The 27207-nt window shown below is 43.3% G+C and overlaps 1 protein-coding gene and 1 pseudogene across 2 annotated transcripts; both read left to right on the forward strand.

The window, feature by feature from the left end:
* On the forward strand, nt 1-4239 carry LOC311338047 (E3 ubiquitin-protein ligase TRIM11-like; annotated as a pseudogene). Its single transcript has 3 exons — nt 1-188; nt 2584-3018; nt 3680-4239. The product of its transcript is annotated as an E3 ubiquitin-protein ligase TRIM11-like (transcript).
* An 8797-nt stretch (nt 4240-13036) lies between these two features.
* LOC311338048 (uncharacterized protein) lies at nt 13037-19999 on the forward strand (the record flags this gene model as incomplete). Its single annotated transcript, XM_084488963.1, has 6 exons — nt 13037-13070; nt 13470-13758; nt 14009-14151; nt 18422-18635; nt 18799-18968; nt 19929-19999. The coding sequence occupies 6 exons, from the start codon at nt 13037-13039 to the stop codon at nt 19997-19999; spliced, it is 921 nt and encodes a 306-aa protein (XP_084345089.1).
* Nucleotides 20000-27207: the final 7208 nt, after the last annotated feature.

Genomic DNA, 27207 nt, shown 5'->3' on the forward strand with positions numbered 1-27207 from the left:
CACACACACACACACACACACACACAATATGTGTCCGTGGGGGCGGGGCCAGGAGAGGACGTGTTGTTCAGGAAACGAAACTTTAGGATCACAGAAACCTGACGAGGAGGAAGCAGTTCTCTCCCTCAGGAGAACAACACAACACGTTTTGGGACACACACAGTCTGACCGACAGCAACCGCAACAAGGTGAGTAAAACAACACAACCTCCACGCCTCTCTCTCCGCGGTGTGACCCCGTACGGACCGGACCTACAGCGGGTTATGATGTGAACCCTGCCGGGGAGCGCCTCTCTGAACCACCCGCAGCTTCTCTAGTCTTTACGGTAACCGTTGGGAAATGCACCGACCAATCGCATGCGCGTTAAGCCCTCCCATGTGATGCTCCTCAGCCAATCGAGTCAGTGCATTCCAGGCGGTCGACGCTGCGACTCAGTGAGGACGGACGAGCGAGTCGGAGGTGAGCTCCCAGCGGACCTCTGCTGGTTCCCACCGCGGTCTGATCAGTCTGCCCTCCGCTCTAAACGCTACGTGTTGGTTATGTGTTTGGTTCCCCTAACGTTCCCCGCGGTCGTGTTGGGTTTGTTTAATTCATGTTTGGTTCAAACTAGAGAGGAGTTCAAGGAAATGTGTGTTTCTCTCGCCGAGTCATGTCGCACTACTCTGTGCTTTGTAGTGTCCCTTTCACGACTAGATTCACTTTCTCCCGCCTGGTTCACGGTTTAAACGAACCATGTGTAAAGGTACAGCTCGTCACATTACCAATGACCCTTTGTTCACATAGACGGGCAGATATGGTTCTGTTAGGCTATTACAAATGATTTTATAATCGACAGCCTATTTTGTTAAGTCCAGTTGTACAAATACTGTTCAGTCCATCATTTAAAGACAAACTCGTACTGTATCAATGTTCTAGATGGGCAGAGACACACGGACACACAACGCATCCATTCACTGCATCTTCACTTCTTTCAGCTCAGCTTTTTGTAACCAAAATGCGCTTTCTCTAGACATCACACACAGCTTTATTAATCATGTAGTCATATTAAACATGTAGTCATATTAGACATGCCAGCATATTAGACATGTAGTCATATTAATCATGTAGTCATATTAGACATGTAGTCATATTAAACATGTAGTCATATTAATCATGCAGTCATATAAGACATTTCAGCCATATTCACTGTTCTATTCTTTTTGAGTGAAGCACAAGTGGGGCATTAAAGGTCCCATGGCATGCTACTTTATGGATGTTTTTTTATCGGTGTTAGTGGACCCTAATACAGTATTTGAAGACTCATTCCCGAAATTCAGCCTTGGTGCAGAATTACAGCTACTGCGAGCCAGTCCGTTTCTGTGTCTGTAGCTTTAAAGGCTAATGAGGAGGAGAGAGGCGGGTCAAGGGTCTTTAATGAAAAGGTTACAATCCCTTAAAATTCCCATAAAAATGATTTGGCCAGATGATGATGTAGAAGACTATGGTTATCTATCCAGTTGCTAAAGCCGATAGGCAGACATTAATCACACATTTAACAGGCATGACATTGGAATGTCTGGAATTTACCATCCTGAATAGATGCATTCCCAATGGCTGTAATTCCCACGTCATCAAGCAGCTTTGCATACATGCAAATAAGGAGCGTAAAATATCAACGAAACAGGAACTTTATTGTCAGCACTGATAGTCATCGTCCTCAGATCAACCAAACAGAACGTCGTGTGGAGGTAACGGTTTCAGTTGGTTGGTTCCCTCAGTGTTTAGGGAACGTTAGGCTCTGTCAGGTTTCTGCATAACCCAGAGGGAACGTTCTCTAAATGTAAGTTATTGGTTTGGTTCTAACTAACCTTCAGATAACCATAGGCTAATGTGATCTATACGTTCTATGTTAGCTGGGAGAAACCGTGGCACTTATTGAAAGTGCCAATGTGAAACGCCATTATGAGTAGGCTGGCTTCAAAGAATTGATTTCCTGATTTAAAATCAATCTTCCTTTGAATTTTTCGATATGATGAATAAAATCCCATGATCAAACTTTTAATGTACGCTGTTGCACATTGGCTGCTCACGCACACCCTCAATTTAGCCTCACAAGCAGCTCTCACCTTTTTTATTTACACTGGCTGCCTGCTTAAAATTTAAAGTTGTTTATAATATACTCAATATATGTATACATGGTTCATATATGGGATTGGTTAACCTATTCAAGGTTATCTCTATTATGGCTGGGTATTCCCTACAACCTCACGACATGATAAGTATCACGATACAGAGGCCACGATATGATGCGCTTCGCGATACGTTGATTTTGAATAATGACCATGTCCTACACAGAATTTACTACAACAGCTCTTCTTTATTATTCTCTATGGATGGCACAACTTAAAACACTTCAGACAAACATAAGTTGAGTCCAACATATTGACCCCTAATCCTCAGTGAAGCTGTCCTGTCTGCAGGACTTCATGTTGTACCTCCCTGTTGGAGGAAGATTTCCGCTTGAAACAACAAAATATATAACGTATAAAGCACTTGCATTTGAACGAGTTCAAACTGTTTACTATTGTTATCCATGTTTTCTAGGAATGACCTCTGCTACTTCCTGGTCTGAAGAGGACTTTTCATGTTCCATCTGTCTGGATGTGTTCAACAGCCCAGTTTTCACACCATGTGGACACAAGTTCTGTAGAAACTGTATTACAACGTGCTGGGATGTCCGAGTCCAGTACAAATGTCCTGTTTGCAACGAGCTGTTCCACACAAGACCTGATTTACGGGTTAATACCCTCATATCAGGGATGGTTGATCGGTTTAGAAGTTCTTTACGAGGCAAAGAGCAGCCTTGTGTTGAACCAGACCTTCAGATCCCTGAAGGATCCTCCACACACCAGAGACTGGACAACGGTGGAGGTCCGTCCTCCGTCATACGTCGGGACCTTGAGGAGAGCCCTGGATCAGCTGAGACACGGAACATGGAGATGAAGAGGCTGGCTGAACTGAGATCAGCTCCAAACGAGTGTAAGTGTCTGATGAAGAGAAACTTACTTTTAAGGACTCAACATCGGCCAGCTAAATGTTTGATTTAATATTAGAGCGTGATCGTGGGAAAGTACAGGCAGAAAAGTTATCACGGACACATTCAGTGAGACAATGGGTGAACACGATTCTTACAGGGAAACATTTGCATTGTGGGTAGTGAATACAAAGGTAACAAAGGTGAGTGGGAGGGAGCATCGTGGAGAGCTACGGATTGGCGGGAGAGGCCAAGTTCTGAAGTGTTCCAGATGCCTCGTACACCACCCGCACGAGTTGCAAGTGGGGAAATCTCCCAGCTCTCTTGTGGCATTTCACGGAAGAACACCCCCTTTTGGTCGGTCCCATTTGGGATTCTGAGAGTATACCGAGTTCAGTGAGGCTGACCGTACGACTCGACAACAAAAATGGCTATATATATATATATATATATATATATATATATATATATATATAATTAATAAATCAGCAGCTTTTCAAAATAACAACCTGAAACACAAACGTGTTGAATTAATGAATTAAAGTGAATTAATTTCTGCAATTTTAACTATAAATATACTCGGGTTGTATGTTTTGATGTATAAAAAAAATGGGTACATATTGAGGGACTAATCATGCAGCTAATCATGTCTTGTTCTCCCGTCAGATGCCTGTGAACTCACACTGGACCCAAACACAGCCTACGGATACCTCTCTCTGTCTGAGGACAACAGAAAGGCGACGGAGGTTGGATGGAACCAGTCATATCCTGATCACCCAGAGAGATTTGACTCCCGGCAGCAGGTGTTGTGTAGAGAGGCTCTGACTGGCCGCTGTTACTGGGAGGTAGAGTGGGAAGGACGTGTTTGGATAGGAGTGACATACAGAGGAATCACAAGGAAAGGACGGGGTGATGTCAGCTGGCTTGGAGGGAACAACAAGTCCTGGAGTCTTTATTGTCATGATGATGGTGGTTACACTGCCATGTACAACGGTAGAGATACAGACATGTGTCTCCCCCCCCCTGGCTCTAACAGAGTAGGAGTGTATCTGGACCGGCCTGCTGGCACTCTGTCCTTCTACAGAGTGTCCCCAGGTGTAGGAGGGTCCTCAGACACACTGACACACCTCCACACCTTCCAGTCCACCTTCACCCAGGAGGACCTCCTCCCTGGGTTTTGGTTATGGGGGGGAGAGGGTGACTCAGTGACTCTTTGTCGGTTGTAGAAAGAAAACGCAGACAGATAGCCGGACACACACTCCCCGTCTCTTTCTCTCCCTCCGTCTCTCTCTGTCTCTGTCTCTCTCTCTCTCTCTCCCTCCCTGTCGCTTTCTCTGGTTATTTTTTTTAGAAGCTGTTGAGGAGGCGTGGCCGAGCGTGACGTCAGCCAGCCAATCAGATCACAGTCTCAGGCGTAGTGCCGTTTATGAGTGAGGAGGAACTCACTAGAGAACTAGTGACCACAACTTAAACATGTCGTCTCCCACAGAAGACTCGTTCAGGACCCTGAACACAAGAGAAGAAGGACTGAACATTACGCTCAAACTAAGAGTGGAGAGTTGATGTTGAAGGGTCGTTTCTTCTGAAGCTCTTCAAGGTTTTTATTGTGGAAAGGAAAGACATTTAACGGGAATAGAAATAAATAAATACAACCCTTTTGTAATTGCACCTGTTTCTGATCTGTAAAGTCTGCAGCTTCTATTGTTTTAGTCCTTGTGTTTATTGTGTACATGTAAGGGACCATTTTTCAGTTGTATTTGTTCATAAAGCATAATGGTAATAAACAACTCGGTGGATCCAATTCAAAATCAAATCAAATTTATTGTCATTTTGTTGATAACAAGGAACAACAGAACGAGAAGGCGTTTCTCAGGGATCGTGATCGATTAAAAAAACATACATTCCCACACATTCATTACAGTCATACATCCCAATGATGAATAAAATAGATGTAGCTGGATAGCTGATAGCTGAAAGACCATAACATAATAATAATTGAATGTTCTTGTGTGTTCATCCGATGCTTATTCTCATTTTATCGGTGAATAATGCTAACATCATCTCCTTAACAATTATAATTCATCATTCAGAAATTATAAATAAAACAAATGGTTTTTCCAGTATGATTTCCCTCTCAGCCAACAGGAGGCGCTTTTGTGTGTGTGGCTGGGTTTGTGAGCATCTGTCTATGCAAATGTGTTTGTGTGTGTGTGTGTGTGTGTGTGTCTGCATGTGTGTATAATTAGGTGACTTGGTTTGTGCCTCTGAGTAATTTGTGTGTTCATATACACACAACCGATGCACAAAAGTGTGTCTGTGGTTAGAAAATCATTCTTAATACACACAATGATGAATCTCTGGTGTGGGTTACACACTCCCAGTTAATTATCCATCTGCGTTAAAAATAACGGGATAGGAGCGTTATTTAATATATAATATATCAATAGTCTTGTCTGCACCGGGTGAAATTAACCTGCTGACCACTGATTGGTCAACAAGTAACAGGTGTGCAGCCTCACCCAGCCCCATCAGCTGCTGCATCGTACAACTGGGCTTAGTAATATGTCGGCAAAATGCTAACTTTCTTCCTTCCTGTTTTGGGAAACGCACCCCAGGACAATACAAGAGCACAACTAAATCCCTACTAATCATAGAAGTAGAACAAGCAAATTAAAACATGTTTATTAAACATGATCATCCTAGAGCGCCCCCTCAGCCACACGTCTACTTGTCAACCAGGGGTGTGGAAGTTAGCATTAAAAAAAAAAAAAAGGTTGGGAACCACTGCTCTAAGGGGTCCTGCCCCCTGACGTGGGCCCAGTCTTCAGTCCCAGGTCTGTAAGGGGTCCTGCCCCCTGACATGGGCTCAGTCTTCAGTCCCAGGTCTCTAAGGGGTCCTGCCCCCTGACGTGGTCCCAGTCTTCAGTCCCAGGTCTCTAAGGGGTCCTGCCCCCTGACGTGGGCCCAGTCTTCAGTCCCTCCCACTGGTGGCTTGTGGCTTGCTCTGTCCTCTGGAGACGTTTCCTCCAACACGTCACACAACAGTGGAGTCTCCATTCACCTCTTTATCAGTGTGTGGAGGGAGGATATCACTACACACACACAACAGTGGAGACTCCATCAGTGTGTGTAGAAGTGTTTGGTTTTCTGGTCCTATCTTCGCTAGTCCCATCTTTGTCCACTGGGCGGCACTTTAGAGTCCGATTCAACTTGTGCTCCAGCAGCTGCTCCGTGTGGAGAAGCTTTAAGGTTGAACTTTAACACTAACTTTCCCTCTTTGTTATTCACATTATGTCTCCTCTCTGTGGTTCCAGTCTTTACTAAAGGCCTTAGCTGTTCAGCAACCCCATAACCGCAAGTTAATGATTAACTTATATCTCTGACCATTAAACCCAGTTATAAGATAACCTAAGTTAATGAATATCTAATATCACTGACTATTAAGCCCAGTTGTAGATACGTTAATGAATAACTAATATCTCTGACTATTAAGCCCGGTTGTAAGATAAGTTAATGAATAACTAATATCTCTGACAAGCCCAGTTGTAGATACCTTAATGAATATCTAATATCTCTGACTAGTAAGCCCAGTTTTAAGATAACTTGAGTTAATGATTACCTTATATCTCTGACTATAGGAGCCAATTCCTTTGTGTAGGCTACATTTATTTGCCATTTTCAGTATCACGTGTGTGTGTGTGTGTGCGCACACACTTGTACTCACCTATTTGAATGGCAGTCGACGAGCCTTGCGTTGCGCAAATTCCTCGACAATGCCCTTAAGCCCTTGACTCAACAGGGATTTCTCCTTTGAACATGGGCGTATTTACGAGGTGTTGATCTGAGTCGCACACAAGGGCCCATTCCCCGCCCAACGGGCCCCAGTCCAACCCCACTGCCTGCACTGTCTGTATTAAGCCATTGTGTCGGGCATCAAGTGTAGGAGGGGCACCAACAGCCTCATGATAATCGTTACATGAATTCATAACTTTTAACATCAAGCACAAATCCAAAAGGTACCATGTAACCTGAGTTCAGGTACCTTGTATAGGTCATACCAGATACACATATATGAGGGCCCCACAGTGATGTTGGGCATATTAATGGACACCCCCGACAGCCCCCATTCTCGTACTATATTGTCATGTTTTTTATTTGTATTGTTTGGTTTATTGTTTAGTACATTTGTAATGTTAATTATATGGATGTTTCAAGAAAAACTTAAATATTTTAGTAGGTTAATTTCTGGTTTACAGTGAGTAAAGCTCATACAGGCCCTTTGGGGCAGCTTAGGGGTCGTTTGGGTGAGACGCAGAGCGCCAGATGGCCTGCATGGAGCACGATACACTGACGTGATTGTGATTCTGTGTTTCTATTTCCATCTACCATTTTACACTTACACATGCTTGAAAGTCCCTTTTTGTCAATCTTTACAACATATACATATATAGTGTTGCTCAAAGTAATCAGTAATGTCTTGGCCTGAGATGCGGTGCAGTTGGGAAGGGAACCGAGGATGTCGACGCGGAGCAGGCTGAAGGGAACCGATGGGGGGGTGGAAGGAGAGACATTTCTGGTTAAAGGAGTCAGACATAACAAGGGGAACGCTCTGTCCATATTAAACTAAATTTAAAGGTCCAACAAGAAAAGAGCAGAGACACTTTCATCACACAACAATATAACACACACTCAGATCCTTCGTGCAACACGTTGACGTGGCCTATACAAATAATGTTTCCAAATATTCAACCAAATATTCTTCCAATTTCCCTGTAAAGTCCCTGTGAATGGGTGCAGTGGCAATAAAAGTTTTAATAGAGCAAGTTCAAGCCGGGGAAAAGTGATATGTAGAGACAGATGCATGGGTAAGGTTTGTAGCAGTGGGGCCATATTTCATTCATTTTTAAGTAAGATACACATCTGATATCTATTTTACTCAGGAGGACTATGGAGAAGGGTTATAAGCTTGAACATGTAAATCTAAAGTAAAGTTTGAAAAATAAATGTTTATTGCTTATTTTAGCTGGATATATGGTTTAGTTTATTACTTATTTTAGCTGGATATATGGTTACGTTTAGTTATTAGGTTAGACATGGTTAAAGGTATAATATGTAACATTTCCACGTAAATTATGTAAAAACGACTAGACCTGTCATATATTTGTGAGAATGTCCTCTGGTTGACTGCGCCTGTCTCTTTAAGACACTGTTAAAATTTTAGACCGCTCCCAGCTCAGAAATACAGAGAAATACATGAATCTCAAAATCAATAGACATGTTGTATCATTTTTAAAATGCTGTGCTAATATTGTGGCGAGCAGCAGGGGAATGAAGAGACGGGAGCCCAGATTCAGCGGGTTACAACTCGCGCGCCCCTTACTCCGCTCGACTGCCAGAGTTGCCTTTATTGAACACACACAAACACACTCCACCTAACCCAGCGCTTCTCAAAGTGTGGGGCGCGCCCCACTGGTGGGGAATAGAGACGTGACAGGTGGGGCGCAAACGGGAGGAAATTTCACTGAAAACTCCATATTTCTTATGGTAGGAGCAAAAGCTTGACAGTAGGGCTGGGCGATATGGACCAAAAGTCATATCTCGTATTTTCAAGCAGAATGTCGATATAAGATATATACATAGTGCGAAATACGGGGGGGTTTGGGGGGGTCGGACCCCCCCGATTAACCCCTTGAGACCCCCTGAAAGACTCAAAAGCAAAATCTGGGGGGGGTCTCAATCTTGTAAAAAAAAAAATTAAAAAAAATGATATAATAATTTTATTGTCACTAATGATGTGTTTAAGAGATCACCATGTCAAGTATTTATAATTCAAAAATGTTAATAATAATAATTTGTTTAACATTAAGCTGAACCAGTCCTGCGCCTGCGCGTATGCAAATTAGCCATGTGCGAGAGCCCAGAGCAATGACGTAGGCCGTCAATAACAATGGCTAACAAGCGAAAGCAAAATCTCACTGGCACACTTCGGATTCACATCGAAAAAGGTGGCACTCGGAGATGAGGAGATAGACGATGTAAAGGGGAAAATCAGCTTTGCGCCGGGTGCAAACTAGCAACGACACATGCGTCGGTGTAGAAAGTCAATTGCGCCGGGCGCAAGATAGGGCCCTTCTTCTGTTTGGCGCACATGGCTAATTTGCATACGCGCACAGGACTGTCGGAATGGGAACATGTCGGACTGGCAGCATTACGGGGGCACGATTACGGGCTGGCGGAGTTACATTTAAAAAACGCGTTCAAGTAAAAATAAATAAGAAAAGCGGAATCAATTTGTGGCGCTCGTTGTTCAATCTGTGGGGCAGCGCCACACATTGGCCTATGTGTGGGAAACACTGCACGGCCATCACACATGTGCTCATTCGGAGCATTGTAAATAATTTATTGTTTCATTGTTGTAGCCAGTTCATTTATGTAGGCTAATAAATGAACCGTCAACAATGCGATCGGGATTTTTGGGGGGGGGGGGGGGGAGCGATCAGGATTGTTATTGTTGTTGGATGTGTGGCGTGTGTGTAAGCAGGCAAAAGCGTGTGTCACACGGTGAACCCAGCTCTGCTTCAACTTAAAAAAAAAAAAAAAAAAATCGTTCATACTCCGCGTTCGTACCGCTAGAGAACGCTCGCGTTTGAGAACCACTGCTATAGGCCTACTGCATAAGAATAATTTAGATCGATATTGCGCAACAATCAGGAGATGGGGACCCCCCCGAATATTGAAGGGTATTTCGCACACTGGATATATATCAATATTTGTTCATGCAATAAAATAGGTGCCGTCGCCGCGCTCCAACTCGTCATTCTATATCGGGGGCGCCGCGTCGCTGTGCTCGTTAACCTGCCTTGCTGATTGCAAACTCAATCCTAAATTTGGGTGTAGGCCAGGGTAGCTAAACATTTTCAAATTAGTCAAAAACAGTCGGAGCAAGATGTGGCAAATACATGTTTCGCGCTGAAGGGGATTTTAAAAAGTGTCCTGCACGGGTCTTATTTTGCAAACCCGTCCGCACCCGTCCTTACCCACAAAACTTAAAACCACATCCGACCCGTGTTCCGACAGTAGCGTGATTTACATTCCACACCCGACCAGACCCGCTATAAATTGATACTGACGCCCGACCCGCACCCGAAGGAAAATTAGACACATAAGATGGAACGCCGGGGAATTACACTAGCGGCGTTTGGCGTGGTGCTTTAGATTGCCGTGCAAAAAAGCACATCATCCACTGTTGACGGTTTTAGTTTTCTGTTTGACTCCTCCGCTCCTGAATGTCAGATCCAGCACCGGAGGAGTCTCGCTCGCTTGCTTGCTGCGCTGGATGCGCTGAGCGGGGATGGCGAGGATAAATCTGTCAATCTGAGCGATATTGGGAAATGAACGACCGTGCTCTCCCCACCACGATCACACACCAAGAGAGTCGTCTTTAGGTGTTTTGTAATCAAGCAGCAGCTTCATCCCGATGCTGCGGAGCCTCATCGCTGGAGTCCTCTACGTCCGATAGTGTGTCCGCTGACACTCGAGCTCGCTTCTCGGCCGGGGGCACTGATCGCATATTTTGTAGATGTGTCACTAATAATGCTTTTTTTTTTAAATTTGAAATAGGCCTCCATTTTAACATTTTAAGCTTGCAGCTTTGCAGCCACTCAAGCAGGGATAGGTCTCAAAAGTTATTTTTGTCATGACACAGCTGCACTTTTATTTTCTCTATTTTTGAACTTGATGCAAGTTATGACACAGCTGCACTTTTATTTTCTCTATTGTTGAACTTGTTGTTATTTGATGTTATTGAGTTAGAATTTAGATACAACATGATGTAACTTGATGTTACTTCAATAAATTTGGAAATGTTAAGCTTGGCTATTTCATTAGCGTTGTGTTGGGGCGATGGGGGCAGGTGGGGCTTGAAAATTCCCCCTTGTCCAAAGTGGGGGACGACCGAAAAGGTTTGAGAAACACTGACCTAACCCATCACCATGAACATCTGGGATGGTGTTAAACGTTCTCTAACTCCACCGTCACCGAGGTGGAGATGTGTAACCTTTATTTTTTCAGATAAAAAAAACAGTTTCTTATTTTCAATGTTGATCTGGTCCAAGAGGCCCCAACAGGAGTACAGGTACAAATAACAAATACAAAAATGAAGGGATGTGTGTGTGTGTGTGTGTGTGCATGCATGTTTGTGTGTGTGCGTGTGCGAGCAGATGAGTGTGTCTGGGTGGAGAAAATAAATTAAGATGTGTCAATGTTATATTGTGTGTGAAGGGTGTATGCAAGTGAGAAACTGGGGAATCAACAGGAGCAGGGGTATACTAAAACATTGTTAAGTTTCTGCTTGAAGGCAGACTGTGATGTAAGGGCTGTAAATTGGAGGGTGTCTTGAATGGTGTTCCAGTCAAAAGCTGCTGCAAAATGAAAGGAGCTTCGGCCAAAGGTAGTCCTGGAGCGTGGGATGGTAAGTTTGATAAGCTCAGATGATCTTGTGCAATAAGTGCTTCTGGAGAGATGGAGAAGGGAGGAAAGGTAAGAGATAAATAGGTCCCCCATATTGCCACTGCTGCTAAGGACCTAGGAGGGCACCAAAGGTCCAACTAGTGGTAGTCCCAACCTCCCCCAGGATCCCTTGCTGCACACGGCGACCATGGCCACGGTCGCTACAATATATAACATTTTAACATTGAAACATAAAACCGTGCGGCGTCAGACATAACAAGGGGGTTCGCTCTGTCCATGTGAAACTCAATTTAAAGGTAAGACAAGACAATAGAGTGGAGACACTTGTGTGTCCGTTTTTCCTTCATCACACGACAATAGAACACACACACACAGCTTTACCATGATGCTTCGTGCAACACATTGACGTGGCTTATACAAATAATGTTTGCAAATATTCAACGCCCTTCCAATTTCCCTGTGAAGTCCCTGTGAATATTGCCTTGGCAATAAAAGTTTTCCATTTTATCTTGGTTTGTTCTTCCTACCTAGAGCCAGTGCGAGCATGCACGTAGCCAGCTATGAGGTCACCAAGGTCGGGACCTCTTTCATTTTTCTCAAGATAAAGATAAAATTAGAAACTAAATACAACTGTATACAAAATCAGCGGTTTAGAACTTTTAGAACTCAGAGATGAGTAAATGCTTGGTTCAGTTGAGACTTGTTGTGCTGTGTCCACCGTGTGTGACATCTGGAGGTGGATAGTGCATGCGCCAAGCATAACCCCATGATAATAAAGCCAGCAGCGTCAATCCACGACCCTAGACAATGTATTTTAAGTGGTGCCATCAAAGAGATACACAGAGATATCTGTAAATTGGCATTTGCCTGTCTTGTTTTTGCCTTTCAGACACCTTTCAGAGTAGCTCACATTAAAGTGAACTGCTCACATTTTGGCTTTCTAAATTACATTGGATGAATTGCTTATTTTAGCTGGTTAGATAGTTTAAGTGTAGGCATTAGCTTAGACATGGTTAAAGATATGATATGTAACATTTCTCCATTAAATTATAACACTCATCCAGCCTTACTTACCGGTTTTTACCTGTTCCACAAACCAAGACAAGTTGGTTGCAATAAAAAGAGCAATGTTTTTGTTAAATTCAACGTATGTCTCACGTTTCCTTTCCTTCAGAGAACCCCATAGTCACGCTCACAGTCAGGGCTTGAGCAGTAGTATTTGCAGACATGAGCCTTTGGATTACTTAATGCAAATCCAAGTTTATCAGGTGCTGGTCCTTGATGCAGACGCTTCATTCACAGCAGAAGGACCTACCGACTGCCGGTGAGTACCATCTTCAAGTCAGAGAGACAAAACTATTGAAGGATTTTTTTGTATTGCTCTGTAATGGTAGACTTCTTACTTTTAGCCAACTAAGATTAATGTAATATCTCAATTACTTATAGCTCCATCTCAAATGATCTATTTGATTTCTAATAGAATGTTAATATGAAGGAATGTATACCTAGTAGCTAGTATTTTCTATTGACTGGGCATGTTGTATTTCCAGAACCATGGGGGCCAGTCGTCTCATCTGCAGTGTCATTGGTAGGTATTCCACACAGCACAGAATAAATTGTTATCCAGTTCTTAATATTGAATTAATACAAATGCAACCTTTGACAGCAGACCTCCTTTGTTTATGTGATTGTGGGTGTGTGTAAGATTCCTACCTCAGATAGTTTGAATACTTAATTGATACAATAGATGCACAGATATATGCTCATTACTATTAGCTGATAAATATGAAATTGGCAAATTAAGTAGATTCTAATTGAGTATTTTCTCATCACCAGGTGTTGTGGTCCTCCTGTGGACGTCACCTGGATGTTCAGGTATTTCTATGTGCCACATTTAGGGGACGATGAAAAGTTATCCACAGGCAATTATTTCTCAACACTATAATGCAACGTGACAAACTACTCTGTGATTTCACTCTCCATTAAGCTGCATCCCGCTTTAACGTGGTGTTAAGCGGTACGGCTATTCAGTCTTCAACCTACTATGGCGGGGTGGCCGAACGCGCCATCGATGGGAACAGCAGCCCTCAGTGGGAGCACCACAGCTGCACCCATACCGACTTTCAGGCTAAACCATGGTGGAGGCTGGAGCTGCCTGGTGTGTACCGGGTGTCAGAGATCCAGGTCACTAATAGGAATGACATTAGGGAGAGGCTCAACGGTGTGGAAATATTCATCGGGAATTCACTGGCGAACAACGGCAACGACAATCCAAGGTGAATCACTGGTGTCACCTACCCTACTATCACGCAATACTGTTATACTCCCAGCCAAAACGTTCTGGGTTTGATCAATAATGACCTTGATCTGCTTTTAAATGTATTTGGATTTTTAAGTTATTTTAAGTTAGTAAATAGCCTTCAATATTTTGCTCCCTGAAAAGAAGTAATAAATAATAACACAACCAGTGCCCTGCTCAAGAACACCTGGAAACTACTGTATATTCTCTTTGTCTCTTTTCCTCAGGTGTGCCATCATCAACGATGACCCAGGCTGCTTGACTCAGACTGTCAAATGTTGGGGAATGGAAGGAAGGTTTATCAACTTCTACAAGTCCTCTGATGATGTAACAGATGCTTTGACGTTGTGTGAGGTCAAAGTGTACGGAGGTAGGAACCCAGTCCATCATGACATGATCATCAAAGGTTGATGGGTGTACCAGTACCACTGTTGGTCAGCCATCATTTGTCAATGGTCAAATGCTGCTGGTCCTTATAGCTGAAATGGTAGAGCAGGGCATTAACACTGCCAGGCTTAGGGGGTTGTTGTAATCAAGGATACGTGTCTTAAAGGTTGTATCAGTGATTCTAGGCCAAAACATAAATGATCACATACATCTGATCTTTCCCCATGATCCGCTAGCTGCCCACCCCATAAGCAGGCAAAAAAATGCATCTCTGTAGGGAGCTTTTGGGAAAAACAGTCTGTCTAGTTACTTGACCAGATAAAATGAGACGGAGAGGTAATAAAGTCTGTCAGCACGAGGGCCTCGGATTTATTGAGTAAAGTAGCAAAGGTGAATCATCATAACGAGCTGTCATTCTTCCACGACCCCAAAATACGGGACAAAGTGCGTCCCGTATCAGTTCATTACGGGATAGGTCTTTTAGTTGCCAAATACGGAACGATCCCGTATTTTACGGGATGGTTGGCAACCCTACTAACAGCGCTGAGGTCGTCTGGAGCTTCGCCTCCGTGGAAGTTCTGCTTCAGAAGAGCATGAGGTGTTCTGTGTGGTACAGTCTTATGTACAGTCCCTCCCAACGCGGGGTGTGCGTTTAGGCTGGTGTGTGTGTTTCTGGATGTTTAGCTTGACCTTGAGCCTCTGGGCTCTGATATCTTTTATGAGTGTCTTCTGTGTTTCTAACCAGGTGCGAGGGCTTCTCGAGGGGTATCTTGACCCTGAGTTGTGGCCGAATATTATCAGCAGACTGACTCCTGTTCTCCAGCATCTCCCCTAGTTGGGACATGTGTCCTCCGGCTCAGGCCTTGACCTGAAAAAAATAGCTGACTATATTCGTAATGTACATGTGATATGTTCGTTAAGTTAGAACAAGAGTTAACTATATTTGTAATGTACATGTCATGTGATGTGCTCGTTAGGCTATTTTGCCCATCATATCCCCCTCAAGTCGCCGCCAGGCGACTTCACTTACTAGTGGTGGATTTCATGATTCGTTTGAATGAATCAGTTCGCGTCGGTCAGTTCGCCAAGAAGAGTCGTTCATTCGTTTGTTCGTTCGTTCGCATTTCCGGTAGCGGTGAATCATGATTCTCAGTCACTGAGTCGGTCAGACTCGGCTCCTCCCTCGTTGTCGTTCGAACGAATCGCGAATGCACGTTTGCGAATGCCGAGTCGGTCAGACTCGGCTCCTCCCTCGTTCTCGTTCAAACGAATCACGAATGCACGTTCTCAGCCGAGTCGGTCAGACTCAGCTCCTCCCTCGTTCTCATTCTCAAAGGAATAACGATCGTGCAATGGTGCAAACGGTCATTAACTAAGTTCCTTTTAGCTGAGGAGTGCTTCATGTTCGGAATCGGGATGTTGTTGCCCGGCTGACTTTCGTGACTTCTCAGTCCTCGAGTCTTTACCGCTGAACACAGTCAGTGAACGAACGGCGACTCGCGAGTCAGCGCGACTCAGCGTCTAGTGGGTGGAGCTGGGAGTCGAGTCTCGGAGAACGAACGAGACGAACGACGACGAACGAGAGCGGCGAATCAGTTCGGTTTGTTCGTTTTAAAGAGTCGTTCGTTCGAACTGATTCGTTCGCGAACGAGCCACCACTATCACTTACTAGGGATACGAGGGGTGGGACCTCAGCGCATGTCGCACCACTGCAGCACCGTCAATAACACCAGAAAGATGACCAAACAAAAACCGAATAAGGAAATCAAAGCAAACATCAAACAATACCAAAAAACAACAATCTACATCAAAATCAACTCCAAACAACTTAAAAAAACATCAAACAACATCAAAATGAAAAATAAACAAGAACGTCAAACAACATCAAAACAAACCCATGTGACACATGGGAGTATGGGCGGTACCACCCCCATACTAGTTTACGACCCGTTTATTCAATGGCCCTGGCAGGGCGCTATCCTGGTGAGCATGAGCAAAACAGCGGGAAACATTATAACAAATAAACAATATCGGAAAACAACAAAAAACACCAAAACAAACATAAAACAATCTCAAAAAACCTCAAACAGTATCAAAACAAACAACAAAAAATATCAGAAAACAACAACCAACAGAAAAACAAACACCAAACAATCACCAAAGAGTCAAACAGCAGCAAGACAAACAATAAACAATGCATGAGCAGCGGGGACATCATTCATTAGCCCCTGCCAGGGAGTCACATGGGAGTATGGGCGGTACCATCCCCATACTAGTTTACAACCCGTTTATTCAATGGCCCTGGCAGGGCGCTATCCTGGTGAGCATGCGCAATACAGCGGGAAACATTATAAAAATCAAATCAATCCCTAACAAAACATCGTCTCTACAGGTGTGTGGCTAAGTGTGGTGCAAGACCAAAACGAACATCAAACAATCTCGAAAAGGCACGATGAATACCAAGACTAACATGACCGCAGAAAAATGGCGATCCCCCTCAGCCCGTCGCTAGGCAACTACACTCACTAGGGACACGAGGGGTATTATGGCCGATGGATAATAATAAGCAAACACACGCATGGGATACCGTACAGGGTAGGCCCGGGGCACGGGAACCTCTAAGAAACCACGGAATAGTCCTGAGTGGCATCACGGGCAGGCGGACGCAATGCGCCGCCTGAGCATTAGACCCTTTTATCCAACTGCGCTCAGGACCTCATCTGATAAACGGGCAATCAAGGCCCCTGGAATCCCGCCCGCGTGTAACCCCGAGCCTCGTTCAGTGGGACAGCGATATAAACAACAACATTTGAGTTCCCCTCTGTCATGATATTTTTAATCCAGGAAAGGCTGCCGAGACAGGATCGCTTTTAACTCACTTTATTTGGTTAAGGTTGTGGTCTATTGCCTATCGTCTATGAAACAAAAGGAGAGGGATAGTATATAACACGCGCGGAGTGTCTCTAAGCTTGGCATCTAGGATACGCCGCCTGAGAGATTCTGCCTGCCTCTGTTCAGCTGTTGCTTTTTATAAACAGGTCAAAGTAGACTTCTTCTACGGCTCTAAAAACTTGCTCACTTCCTCTGTGTGTCCATTGTTGCCCCTATGTGTAAATGTTGTAACTTTGTTAAATGTGCTCAGTACTGCCCTCTGAGGTTGTGTGAGAGTATTACCGCCTAATTTGTCAAATGTGCTCAGTGTTGCCCTCTGGTGATTGTGAGGGGAAATTACCTCTCAACTATGCTCGGTGCTGCTTCATGTGGCTATGTGAGAGTATTACAGCTAAAATGTATCACAAGAGAATATTATGGCTGAAATATGTTACAGTAGGGATTAGGTGTGTTGCTCAGATACTTAGAGTGTTATGAATTTTAGTCCAGGAAAGGCCGCCGAGACAGGATCGCTTTTAACTCACTTTATTTGGTTAAGGTTATTGGTCTATTGTCTATCGTCTATGAAACAAAACGAGAGGGATCGTATATAACACGCTTTACATCTAATCGATACGCCGCCCAAGAGATTCTGACCTAAAATGGCGGAGTCCGAGTTTTATAGCCAGGTAGAGGTGGGCGTGTTCTGTGGCTTTAAAAGCCCGCCCTCTTTCATCTATGTATGATCAGCTTATGTTCAGTATTGTGGCTATGGGAGAATATTATGGCTGAAATATGTTACAAGAGGAAGACTTGCAGTGCTGTGAGCAGGCGTGCGGGAAGTAGTTTCTGTCCGGTGGTGCTGGTTGTTGGCAGGGGGGGGGCAAACAGAGTTGTTGGCAGGAGGGGGGGTCAATCGGAGTTGTTGGCGGGGAGGGGGGGGTTTACAGGCCACGTAAGGTCTGTCGGCTTAATGGCGCATTCACACCAAAAGCGATGTTGTGGCGCAACTCCATACAAAGTCAACGAATAGACGCGTTCCAGGCGCCTGTCACCTTGAACACGTCTGACTTTGCATGGAGTCACGCCACCCCGTCGCTTTTGGTGTGAACGCGGCTTTAGGCTGATTGCTATCGTATCAACACTAATCTGATAGGCCAATGAACATTGAGGATAGTTAAGATTATTATCCCTCTCTTCGTCCCATTCCCCAAACGTGAAATACAAAATGTCCTGGAACCGAAGAGATAATTATGAGCTATAAAAAAAATATATTTTAAACTCCACCAGGGAGTGCTGCAGCACCTGCCCCACCCCTACTTCCCACGCCACTGGCTGCGAGTAGAACTTCCTCAGCTCTACACTGTCAATTGTTTCCCCAGAGCCTGCTGCACCCTCCATGAGCATTCAGGAGATGGGGAGGAACATCACACTGGTGGGGACGCGGCTGTGCTGGTCAGACGCCCTGCTCTACTGCAGAGACTCTCACTGGAACCTGCTGAGCCTCATGGGCCCAGAAGACCAGAAGATGATTGATGAGCTGGTGGCTCACGCCCCCTTCCCACTAACCGGCCACCTCTGGGTGGGCCTACGCAGGTACTGGCCAGGCTTTAGTGTCTAGCAGGCAATCTAGTCCTTATGATCATCAGGTTGTCCATCACTTTGTCTTATGAAATACCATGAAAATAAATAAATAAAAATATTTGGCCACATTATTCTTCCACCCAGGTAACCCTTTAATCTCTTTCTATGTCGATAGGTCCCTTTTAGGAAGCTCCTGGTTGTGGATGTCCGGGGAGCCGATGGACTTCACCCAATGGGACGAAGGCTTAGACCATTCCAGCCCCTGTGGAGGCGTGTCCAGTGTGGAACCTTCCACATGGAGGCAACGCTCTTGTGAAGAACATAATAACTTCATCTGTTTCACAGGTCGGTGTCCAGCCTATAGAGCCATTACCAGGTCCTTATCAAGCCAATTTTTTTTTTTTTTCATTTTTCAGGAAACTTTTTAACATTTACAAACAGCTTGAAACAATAGAGAATGTAGTTTGATCTTCCTGTTTGGGAAAATAAAAGTAGTAGGTAAATATGCTGTAGGTAGATAGAGCCATTAGGTCCGTATAAAGCCAAATATACATTAACCTTTATGGAAACCTTTATGGAAGCCCATTCCCGCCAGTAACAAAAAAAGATGAAAAGTTAAAAAAAATCCCCATTGTAAGTCTAAATTATGAGATAAAAGTCATGAGATAAAAAGTCAAAATTCTGAGATAAAAAGTCAGAATTATGAGATAGAAAGTAAAGTGTGCATGCGCTCCAGTAGCGGTCCCTTCATTGTCACCATCATCGCTGGCATCCCCAACCATGCTTAAATTAACTAAACAAATTAGATCTCTGTTCGTGTAGCTTTGGCTACACAAACAGAGGTCTAATTTGTTTAGTTGTAACGGTGTACTTGCTTGTCTTTTGCATGGTTCAGGATGCCAGCGATGATGTTGACACACTTTCTATCTCATAATTATGACTTTTTATCTCATTATTATGACTTTTTATCTCATAATTTCAAATTTTAATCTCATTATTATGACTTTTATCTCATCATTTCGACATCTTATCTCATTATTATGACTTTTTTATCTCATTATTATGAATTTTTATCTCAGAATTTAGACTCTTTACCTCATAATTCTGACTTTCTTTTACTTATGGGCTTCCATAACTTTTAAACATTTACAAACAGCTGGAAATAGTGAGAGGATCAAGCTTCCTGTTTGGGAAAATAAAAGTCCTCATAAGTACTAGCTTAACCTAGGAGTGTGAATGAGTGTAACCAGCTGTAGGTATTTTACTCCACTTTCATTAACCTTCTATATATTTATATTTCTGCAGGTCAGACAGAAGGAGTGAAGAAGTTGCACTTCTATACTTCCACAAGAGAGAATCAAATTCACTGCACCTAACTTGGCCTCACTAGGAAGCATAGCTGCTGATTCCAACGACGTCCTACGTAGTGAAATTTCTGAATGCTGTAGCCCAGATTGTGTCTTTGGAAGCTAGCTAGTTCCTCATCCGTCATTATGGGTGCTGTGAAAACCCACATTTTGTGCTAGAGCAGCATAGAGGATACATTTACTTTAGTATCTAATCAATCAACTTATTTATGAGCAGATATAGGTTAGTCATACATTTTTTGAAATGTGGAGATTGTAGGTTAAAGATGGTATTAAAAGACTAGATAAAGTATCTGTTGGCCTTTAGCTCTCTGTCTGACTTAGCTGACTCAGAAATTGTATCGAAACGGTAGGGTTTTATCTTAAACTCTAATTGATTAGGTTGTATACAGGGATGTGTGTGTTTTAATAATGTTAACTCTTTTTCCAGATCTTTTTTTTTCTTTTGCATATAAATGTAACATAGCTAATGTTTGTTTCCTAGTGTGATCCTATTATCACTGACCCAAAGACTAATTTGACTGTATAAATAAATGACATAATTTGCCCCGCTGTAGTTAGCCCATCCAGACAGCCCTGCAACACATGGCCAGTCAAGGCAGCAGCCCAGGCCTCTGGTCTCCAGGATGGAGGGGGGAGGTCGCTTAGAGGTCACACTGGGCTGGTGTGGGGACAATGGTTTTTTTAATATTTATTTTAGGCATGGTAAAGTAAACAATCCCTTGTTTTTGTTGGGTACGGTAACCCTGGTCAGAGTCCAGCTTGTATATTTTCTTTTATGGAGTGTGGGTTAGTGGTTGTTAGTGGGGGTAAAGTATACATTACTTCAAGCCTGGAGATTATGTTGGGGTGTGTTGAGTGGGTGTGGTCGATGGCTGGTTGAAGCAGCCTCACCTGACCCGAGTCACACTGATTGGACTCTGGGGCTGGGTGAGGCTGCACACCTGTGGTTAGGGTTAGGGTGCACATTGAGTAATCAATGTACACAGGTTCAGCCAGCCATCACCACACACACTCAGGGAGATCTCCTACATGGCAACATGGAGCACTGTCTTCATGTCTCATTGTCTACAATAAACTGGCTCTCAACATCAACACGTGTCTATGTGTCATTACAACAACAGTTAAAGTGATGTTTGGAATAAAGTCACACTACGGGAACTATGGGATCTGGATATGTGTTTGGGTAGTGGGACCATGTCAGTCATAAGACTTAGGCCACGTTTACATGATGACGGTCTGAACAGAAGACGCAAAAGTGGCGTCGCGTCTTCACTTTTTATTCCGCGTTTAGACAAGCGTTTTCGGGAGGAAATCTGCGTGCATATTGTGACGCAAAAGTGTGTGGAATTCGATTGGGTATGCATGCCAGGCGGCTAGGTGGTGCTGTGATACACTATCACACAACACCGCCATGTCTGAGCTCATTACAGATCCCTCTGTTCAGTAATACTATCTGTACATATCCTGGACATTTCATGGAAAGACTCCTGTAGGTTTATTAGAGCTGCCAGAGCAGCTTGAAGGTCAGACACATGGAAATAATCCAACATGTTTGTTTATTTCCCTGTACTGGTGCATGTATGTGATGTAAATACGTATGCAACGTGAGCAGATCTGAGCAGAGTTTTGCGTCTTGGCTACGGCGTATTCAAGTTTTCCACTCTGGAGGGTGGTTTCAGATTTTTGCGTTTTTAAGCCCCAAAAACGCTGTCACTGTCTAAACGAAAGGCACTTCTGATAAAATATTTTGTCATTTTTACCCGCAAGCGCCTTATTTAGTCTCTTGACCTCAGGGTTCAGAGGATAGCCTCGCATCATAGAGCCAGAGTGTCATGGAGATGATAGGTGGTGGAGTGCCAGGTTCAGGTAGTGATAAGGGAAGTCGGGGAGCCAATGGGCAGGCAGACAACTTGACAGGCGCTAGGACCCTGGGGAAGCCGTGGTCCTCAGGGTCCTAGCGCCTGTCAAGTTGGAGTTATCACGGTCAGCTCGAGTAGGAGGCCAATACAACCGGCCAACTGAAGACCAGACGGCCGTTTTCCAGGGACAGTCCCCCTTTTAAAAATAGGATTTTTTATATATATGAATAGAATTTAAAGGTTCTAGCTTGCTCATGAATATTCATTTATAGACAGTGGGCGATTAGTCTTTAGTTTATCTAATGGGCTGTGATGCGGCTCCGCTAATCAAGGGGTCTATCTATGGACTTTATACCATTAACAGACAATAGTCTATAATAAGCAATATTATAATCTATAAGCTATCATTACAGTATTTTTCAATCTAATTGTGGATGAAAAACTAAGCTTTGAGCCTATTCTGAAGGGATTATCTTGCAATCTTCAAAAAGACTACTAATTTCAAAGTCAACTTTGAATTAATTCAACACATTTGCCTGTTTGGATTTGGATGACCAGGGACTTAAAGGATTCATGTGATATTGTTTGGAATTTTGAGGAGCCAATCCCAGTATTGTGTTATGTAGTGTAGGCCTACTCTATATTTGAGACTATCACTTCAGGAGAGTATACTAGTTCAGTATGAGAGCGACATGAAAGGACCTTCAAGGTGTTGTTTGTTTTTCAGTGATAGGGACCCATTTTTGGAATGATTTACCAACGGAAATAAAAACACAAACTGAAAAACTGAAAACATTTAATAGAAAGGTGAAATACTGGCTGAAAGAAAACTAAACATGTAACCACTGAGTCAGGACCATAAACGCAGGAGCAGATGCACACACATGTACACACTCTGTTGTCCTTGTTGTAATGTGTTGTCTGCCAGATGCCTGGCTGGTCGCCATGGCTGCCAGGGCTCAGCCCGCGGGGCGGGGTCTGGGTATGGGAGCTAAACACGTAGCGGCCCAGGTCCCTCGCTGTGGGGGTGGGTGTAGGTGAGCGGGGCAGGGTCTGGGTAGGGGCCCAGGCCCCTCACTGTGGGGGTCTGGGTAGTGGCCCGGGCCCCTCACTGTCGGGGTGGGTGTAGGTGAGCGGGTGCGAGCGGCTGGGTGTTTGCGGTTTGTGTTGTTATGTGATGTGCTGTTCTGTGATGTTCTTTATGTCTTTAAGTTTATGCACACATGCAAACAGTGCACTGCTCATGTAATGTTGACATGAATCTGTGAAATGTTGATTTTGATATCTGCTACATGACTGTAACTCACACTATGTAGTTCTTTTAAGAATTATATTTGGATTATCTTCTTTAGAAAGGCCTGACCTGGGACTGGGGTTGCAAATTGGCCAGCTGGCTAGAAACCTTCTATGCAACACATCTACACACATTGTTATGGCATTGAATGTGATAACTGTGTTAGTAATAATGTGCGCTGCATTGTCTCTGACAAATAAACTAATAATAATACAAATAATGGGTTATGTTTTTTATAATAGCAGGGTTATTTTCTTCCTTAATTTCTCTTCAATTAAAAAGATTCAAATATTTTTGGGTTAGATTCTACTTGTTACAGCCTTATAGGCAGGTATCACACACGCACACACACACAAATCTTTAAACGTCTTACCCTTTAAAAGTTCATCACCAATGGTCTATTCTGCTGCAACACAGCAGTCCAAAGGGCTGGCTAAATATATGAACATGTTTGGTTCCAGACCTACAGTTTGATAATGTCATCAATGCTGTGTATATGCTGTGTATATAACCACACATGAATGTGGCTTTAGGCCTACATTTATTGTTTAAATCTCTTGAAATGATCAAACCAATTGATTTGATATAAGGTCAGTTTTGAAACACAGGTGAAAAGTGCATTATAGCACCATCTGCTGGTTAGATGATGTCATTGCAATTGGCTGACCTGAAAATCATGAATCCTTCGTACAGTAGTTTTAAAACACCTTGAAGGTCTTTTAATGTCACTCTCATACAAGTGATTCTCTCAAATATAGAGTAGGCTCACACTAAATAAAACAATACTGGGATTGGCTCCTCAAAATTCAAAACAATTCCACATGAATCCTAAAGTCCCTGGTCATCAAAATCCAAACAGGCAAATGTGTTCATGAATTCAAATTGGACGTTAATTTTGGCCATCCATCAAAGATTGACAAAGAAAATATGCTATTTAATATGATAAAATGCTTTTAAAAACAGCTTTTTTAGCACATCAGAGATTTTTCAAGGATTTAATGGCCGTGGCAGTAATTGGGTTAGAGCAGTTTGATTGACAGCTACAGGAACCAAGCGGGTCTATCCTCCTGGCCTTCATCATTCTATATTGTCCATGCCAGTATTTTAAAATACAATTAATTATAAACAAACACTGTTTGCCACAGGTGTCGTTCACTAATAATGGGTCTGCTACTACTACTACTACTACTACGGCCTACCTGGGCATGGGCAGAGTAGAAAAATCTTTATTATCCCTGCTGGGGCTCATTTTACCACAAACAGTTAAGAAAACATGAATAACACTTAAGATGGGGTCCTAAAACATACAGCTGAAAAGAACACAACCTTTCAATATATTCATAAATCTTTAAAATCCTATTTTTAAAACAGGGACTGTCCCTGGAATACGGGGTCATCTGGTCTTCACACTTGACAGGTGCTAGGACCCTGAGGACCACGGCTTCCCCAGGGTCATAGCGCCTGTCAAAATGTCCACCTGTACATTGGATCTCCGACTCCCCTTATCACTACCTGACCCGGGCACTCTACCACCACCACCATATATCATCTCCATGATGCTAGACTCTGGCTCTATGATGCTAGGCTATCCTCTGAACCCTGACGTCAAGAGACTAAATTAATCTTATGACCAACACAATCCCACTACCCAAACACATATCCAGATCCCATAGTTCCCGTAGTGTCACTTTATTCCAAGCATCACTTTAACTGTTATTGTAATGACATGTAGACACATGTGTTAATGTTTGAAGCCGGTTTATTGTAGTTTGCAGACAATGAGGCATGATGATAGTACTTTTGTGTATACTTTTCAAACCAGCCAAGCCAGACAGAGAGATAAAAGCCAACAGATACTTTATCTAGTCTTTTGATACCATCTTCAACTCACAATCTCTACATTTTGAATCAAAGGATAGATGCATGACACAACTACCTCTTTTCATAAATAAGTTCATTGATTATATACTGAAGTACATATCCTTTATGCTATGCTAGCACAAAATGTGGCCTGACACAATGCCCATAATGATAAAATGCAGAACCAGCCAGCAACCACAGACACTCTGAGCTACAGCATTCAGAAGCTTCCCCCAGTGAGGCCAAGTTAGGTGCAGCAAATTTGATTCTCTCTTGTGGAAGTATAGAAGTGCAACTTCTTCACTCCTTCTGCCTGACCTGCGGAAATATAAATATATAAAAAGGTTAATGAAAGTGGCGTGAAATACCTACAGCTGATTTCCCTCATTCACACTCCTAGACTGAGCGTACTATTTTACTTTTATTTTCCCAAACAGGAAGATCAAACTTCTTTCTCTATTGTTTCAAGCTGATTGTAAATGTTAAAAAGTTTCCTAAAAAAATAATAATAATTGGCTTGATAAGGACCTGTTAATGGCTCTATAGGCTGGACACCGACCTGTGAAACAGATGAAGTTAAGATGTTCTTCACAAGAGCGTTGCCTCCATGTGGAAGGTTCCACACTGGACACGCCCCCACAGGGGCTGGAATGGTGTGAGCTTTCGTCCCATTGGGTGAAGTCCATCGGCTCCCCGGACATCCAAAACCAGGCGCTTCCTAAGAGGGACCTACCAAGAGATAAAAGAGTTAGCTGGTTTGAAGGAAGAATAATGTGACTAAATATTCAGCTTTTGTTATTTTCATGGTATTTCATAAGACCAAATGATGGACAACCAGATGATCATAAGGACTTGATTGCCTGATAGACACTAAGGTCTGGCCAGTACCCCTCTGGCCAGTACCCCACTGGCCAGACCTTGCCTGGGTGGGCCAGTACCCCCTGGGTGGGCAGGCCGACCCAGAGGTGGCTGGTTAGTGGGAAGGGGGCGCGAGCCACCAGCTCATCAATCATCTCCTGGTCTTCTGGGTACCTGAGGCTAAGCAGGTCCCAGTGAAAGTCTCTGCAGTAGAGCAGGGCATCTGACCAGCACAGCCGCGTCCCCACCAGAGTGATGTTCCTTCCCATCTCCTGAATGCTCATGGAGGGTGCAGCAGGCTCTAGGGAAGCAAATGATAGTGGTGTTGAGGGAGTTCTACTCTCAGCACTATAAGTCTACCTCTTATGCTGCCTTTGTGTTTATCCAGCAAACACAAAGTAGCACAAAATATCAATGCAAAACCTTCCAATGCAAAAAAGAGACTGCTCAAAGGAACTCAAAGAAATACTTTTGTTTTAATAATAACAAACCATAATACTTTTTAAATGAACATTTATAATTAATTTAATATTAACTTACTCTTTTTTTGTATTATTGTACATTTGTCTATTTCATGAAAGAAAATCCCACGTACCACCTGAAGTACCCTCGTGTTCCACCAGTGGTAAGCGTACTACCTGCAGTACCCTCGTGTTCCAAACCCTGGCATTTACACTGACATTAGCACTGCCATGGTTAGGGGTTTGTCTCCCACTACCTATTATACAAATGTAGGCACCAACAGTATTATAAGTCGCTTTGAGTAAAAGCATCCACCAAAACACTATGCAGATTGTGTTTTGGTATTCTATTTATCAACAAGAGGAGATATTCTTACAGATATACAAAATAGGTGTTGTCGTTTTAAGATTATTGAATGTGGAAATCTTACTAATTATACCTTTCACCTCTATATAGCCGCTGTTTTTAACCTCTAACCTAATACCTACACTTAACCATCTTACCAGCTAAAATAAGCAATATATCAAACGTAATTTAGAAAGCCGAAGTTGCTTGTAGCTACTCACTACTTACACTACTGCTACTAGTCATTGAAATGCTTGCAAACCGCTTCTTGTTCTGTTGTTACTGGCACTCCATTTTAATTAGCGACTATTCTGAATATTGTAAATCTTTGTAAATTAAAAGTGTATTTTTCTCACAGGAGGAGCTGAACCTCTGCAAGTCAATGAAGGCGGCTAACAGAGAACCAATGCTCACCCAGCGAACAGCCCTTCTAGACTCACACTAAATGCAGATTTCTCGGTGTATCCCTTTAATGGAACCACTTAAAACACATTGTCTAGGGTTATGGTTTGCCACTGCTGGCACTATTATCATGC

Source organism: Micromesistius poutassou (genome assembly GCF_964030765.1).
Source record: "Micromesistius poutassou genome assembly, contig: SUPER_1_unloc_1, whole genome shotgun sequence".
Lineage (NCBI taxonomy): Eukaryota > Metazoa > Chordata > Actinopteri > Gadiformes > Gadidae > Micromesistius > Micromesistius poutassou.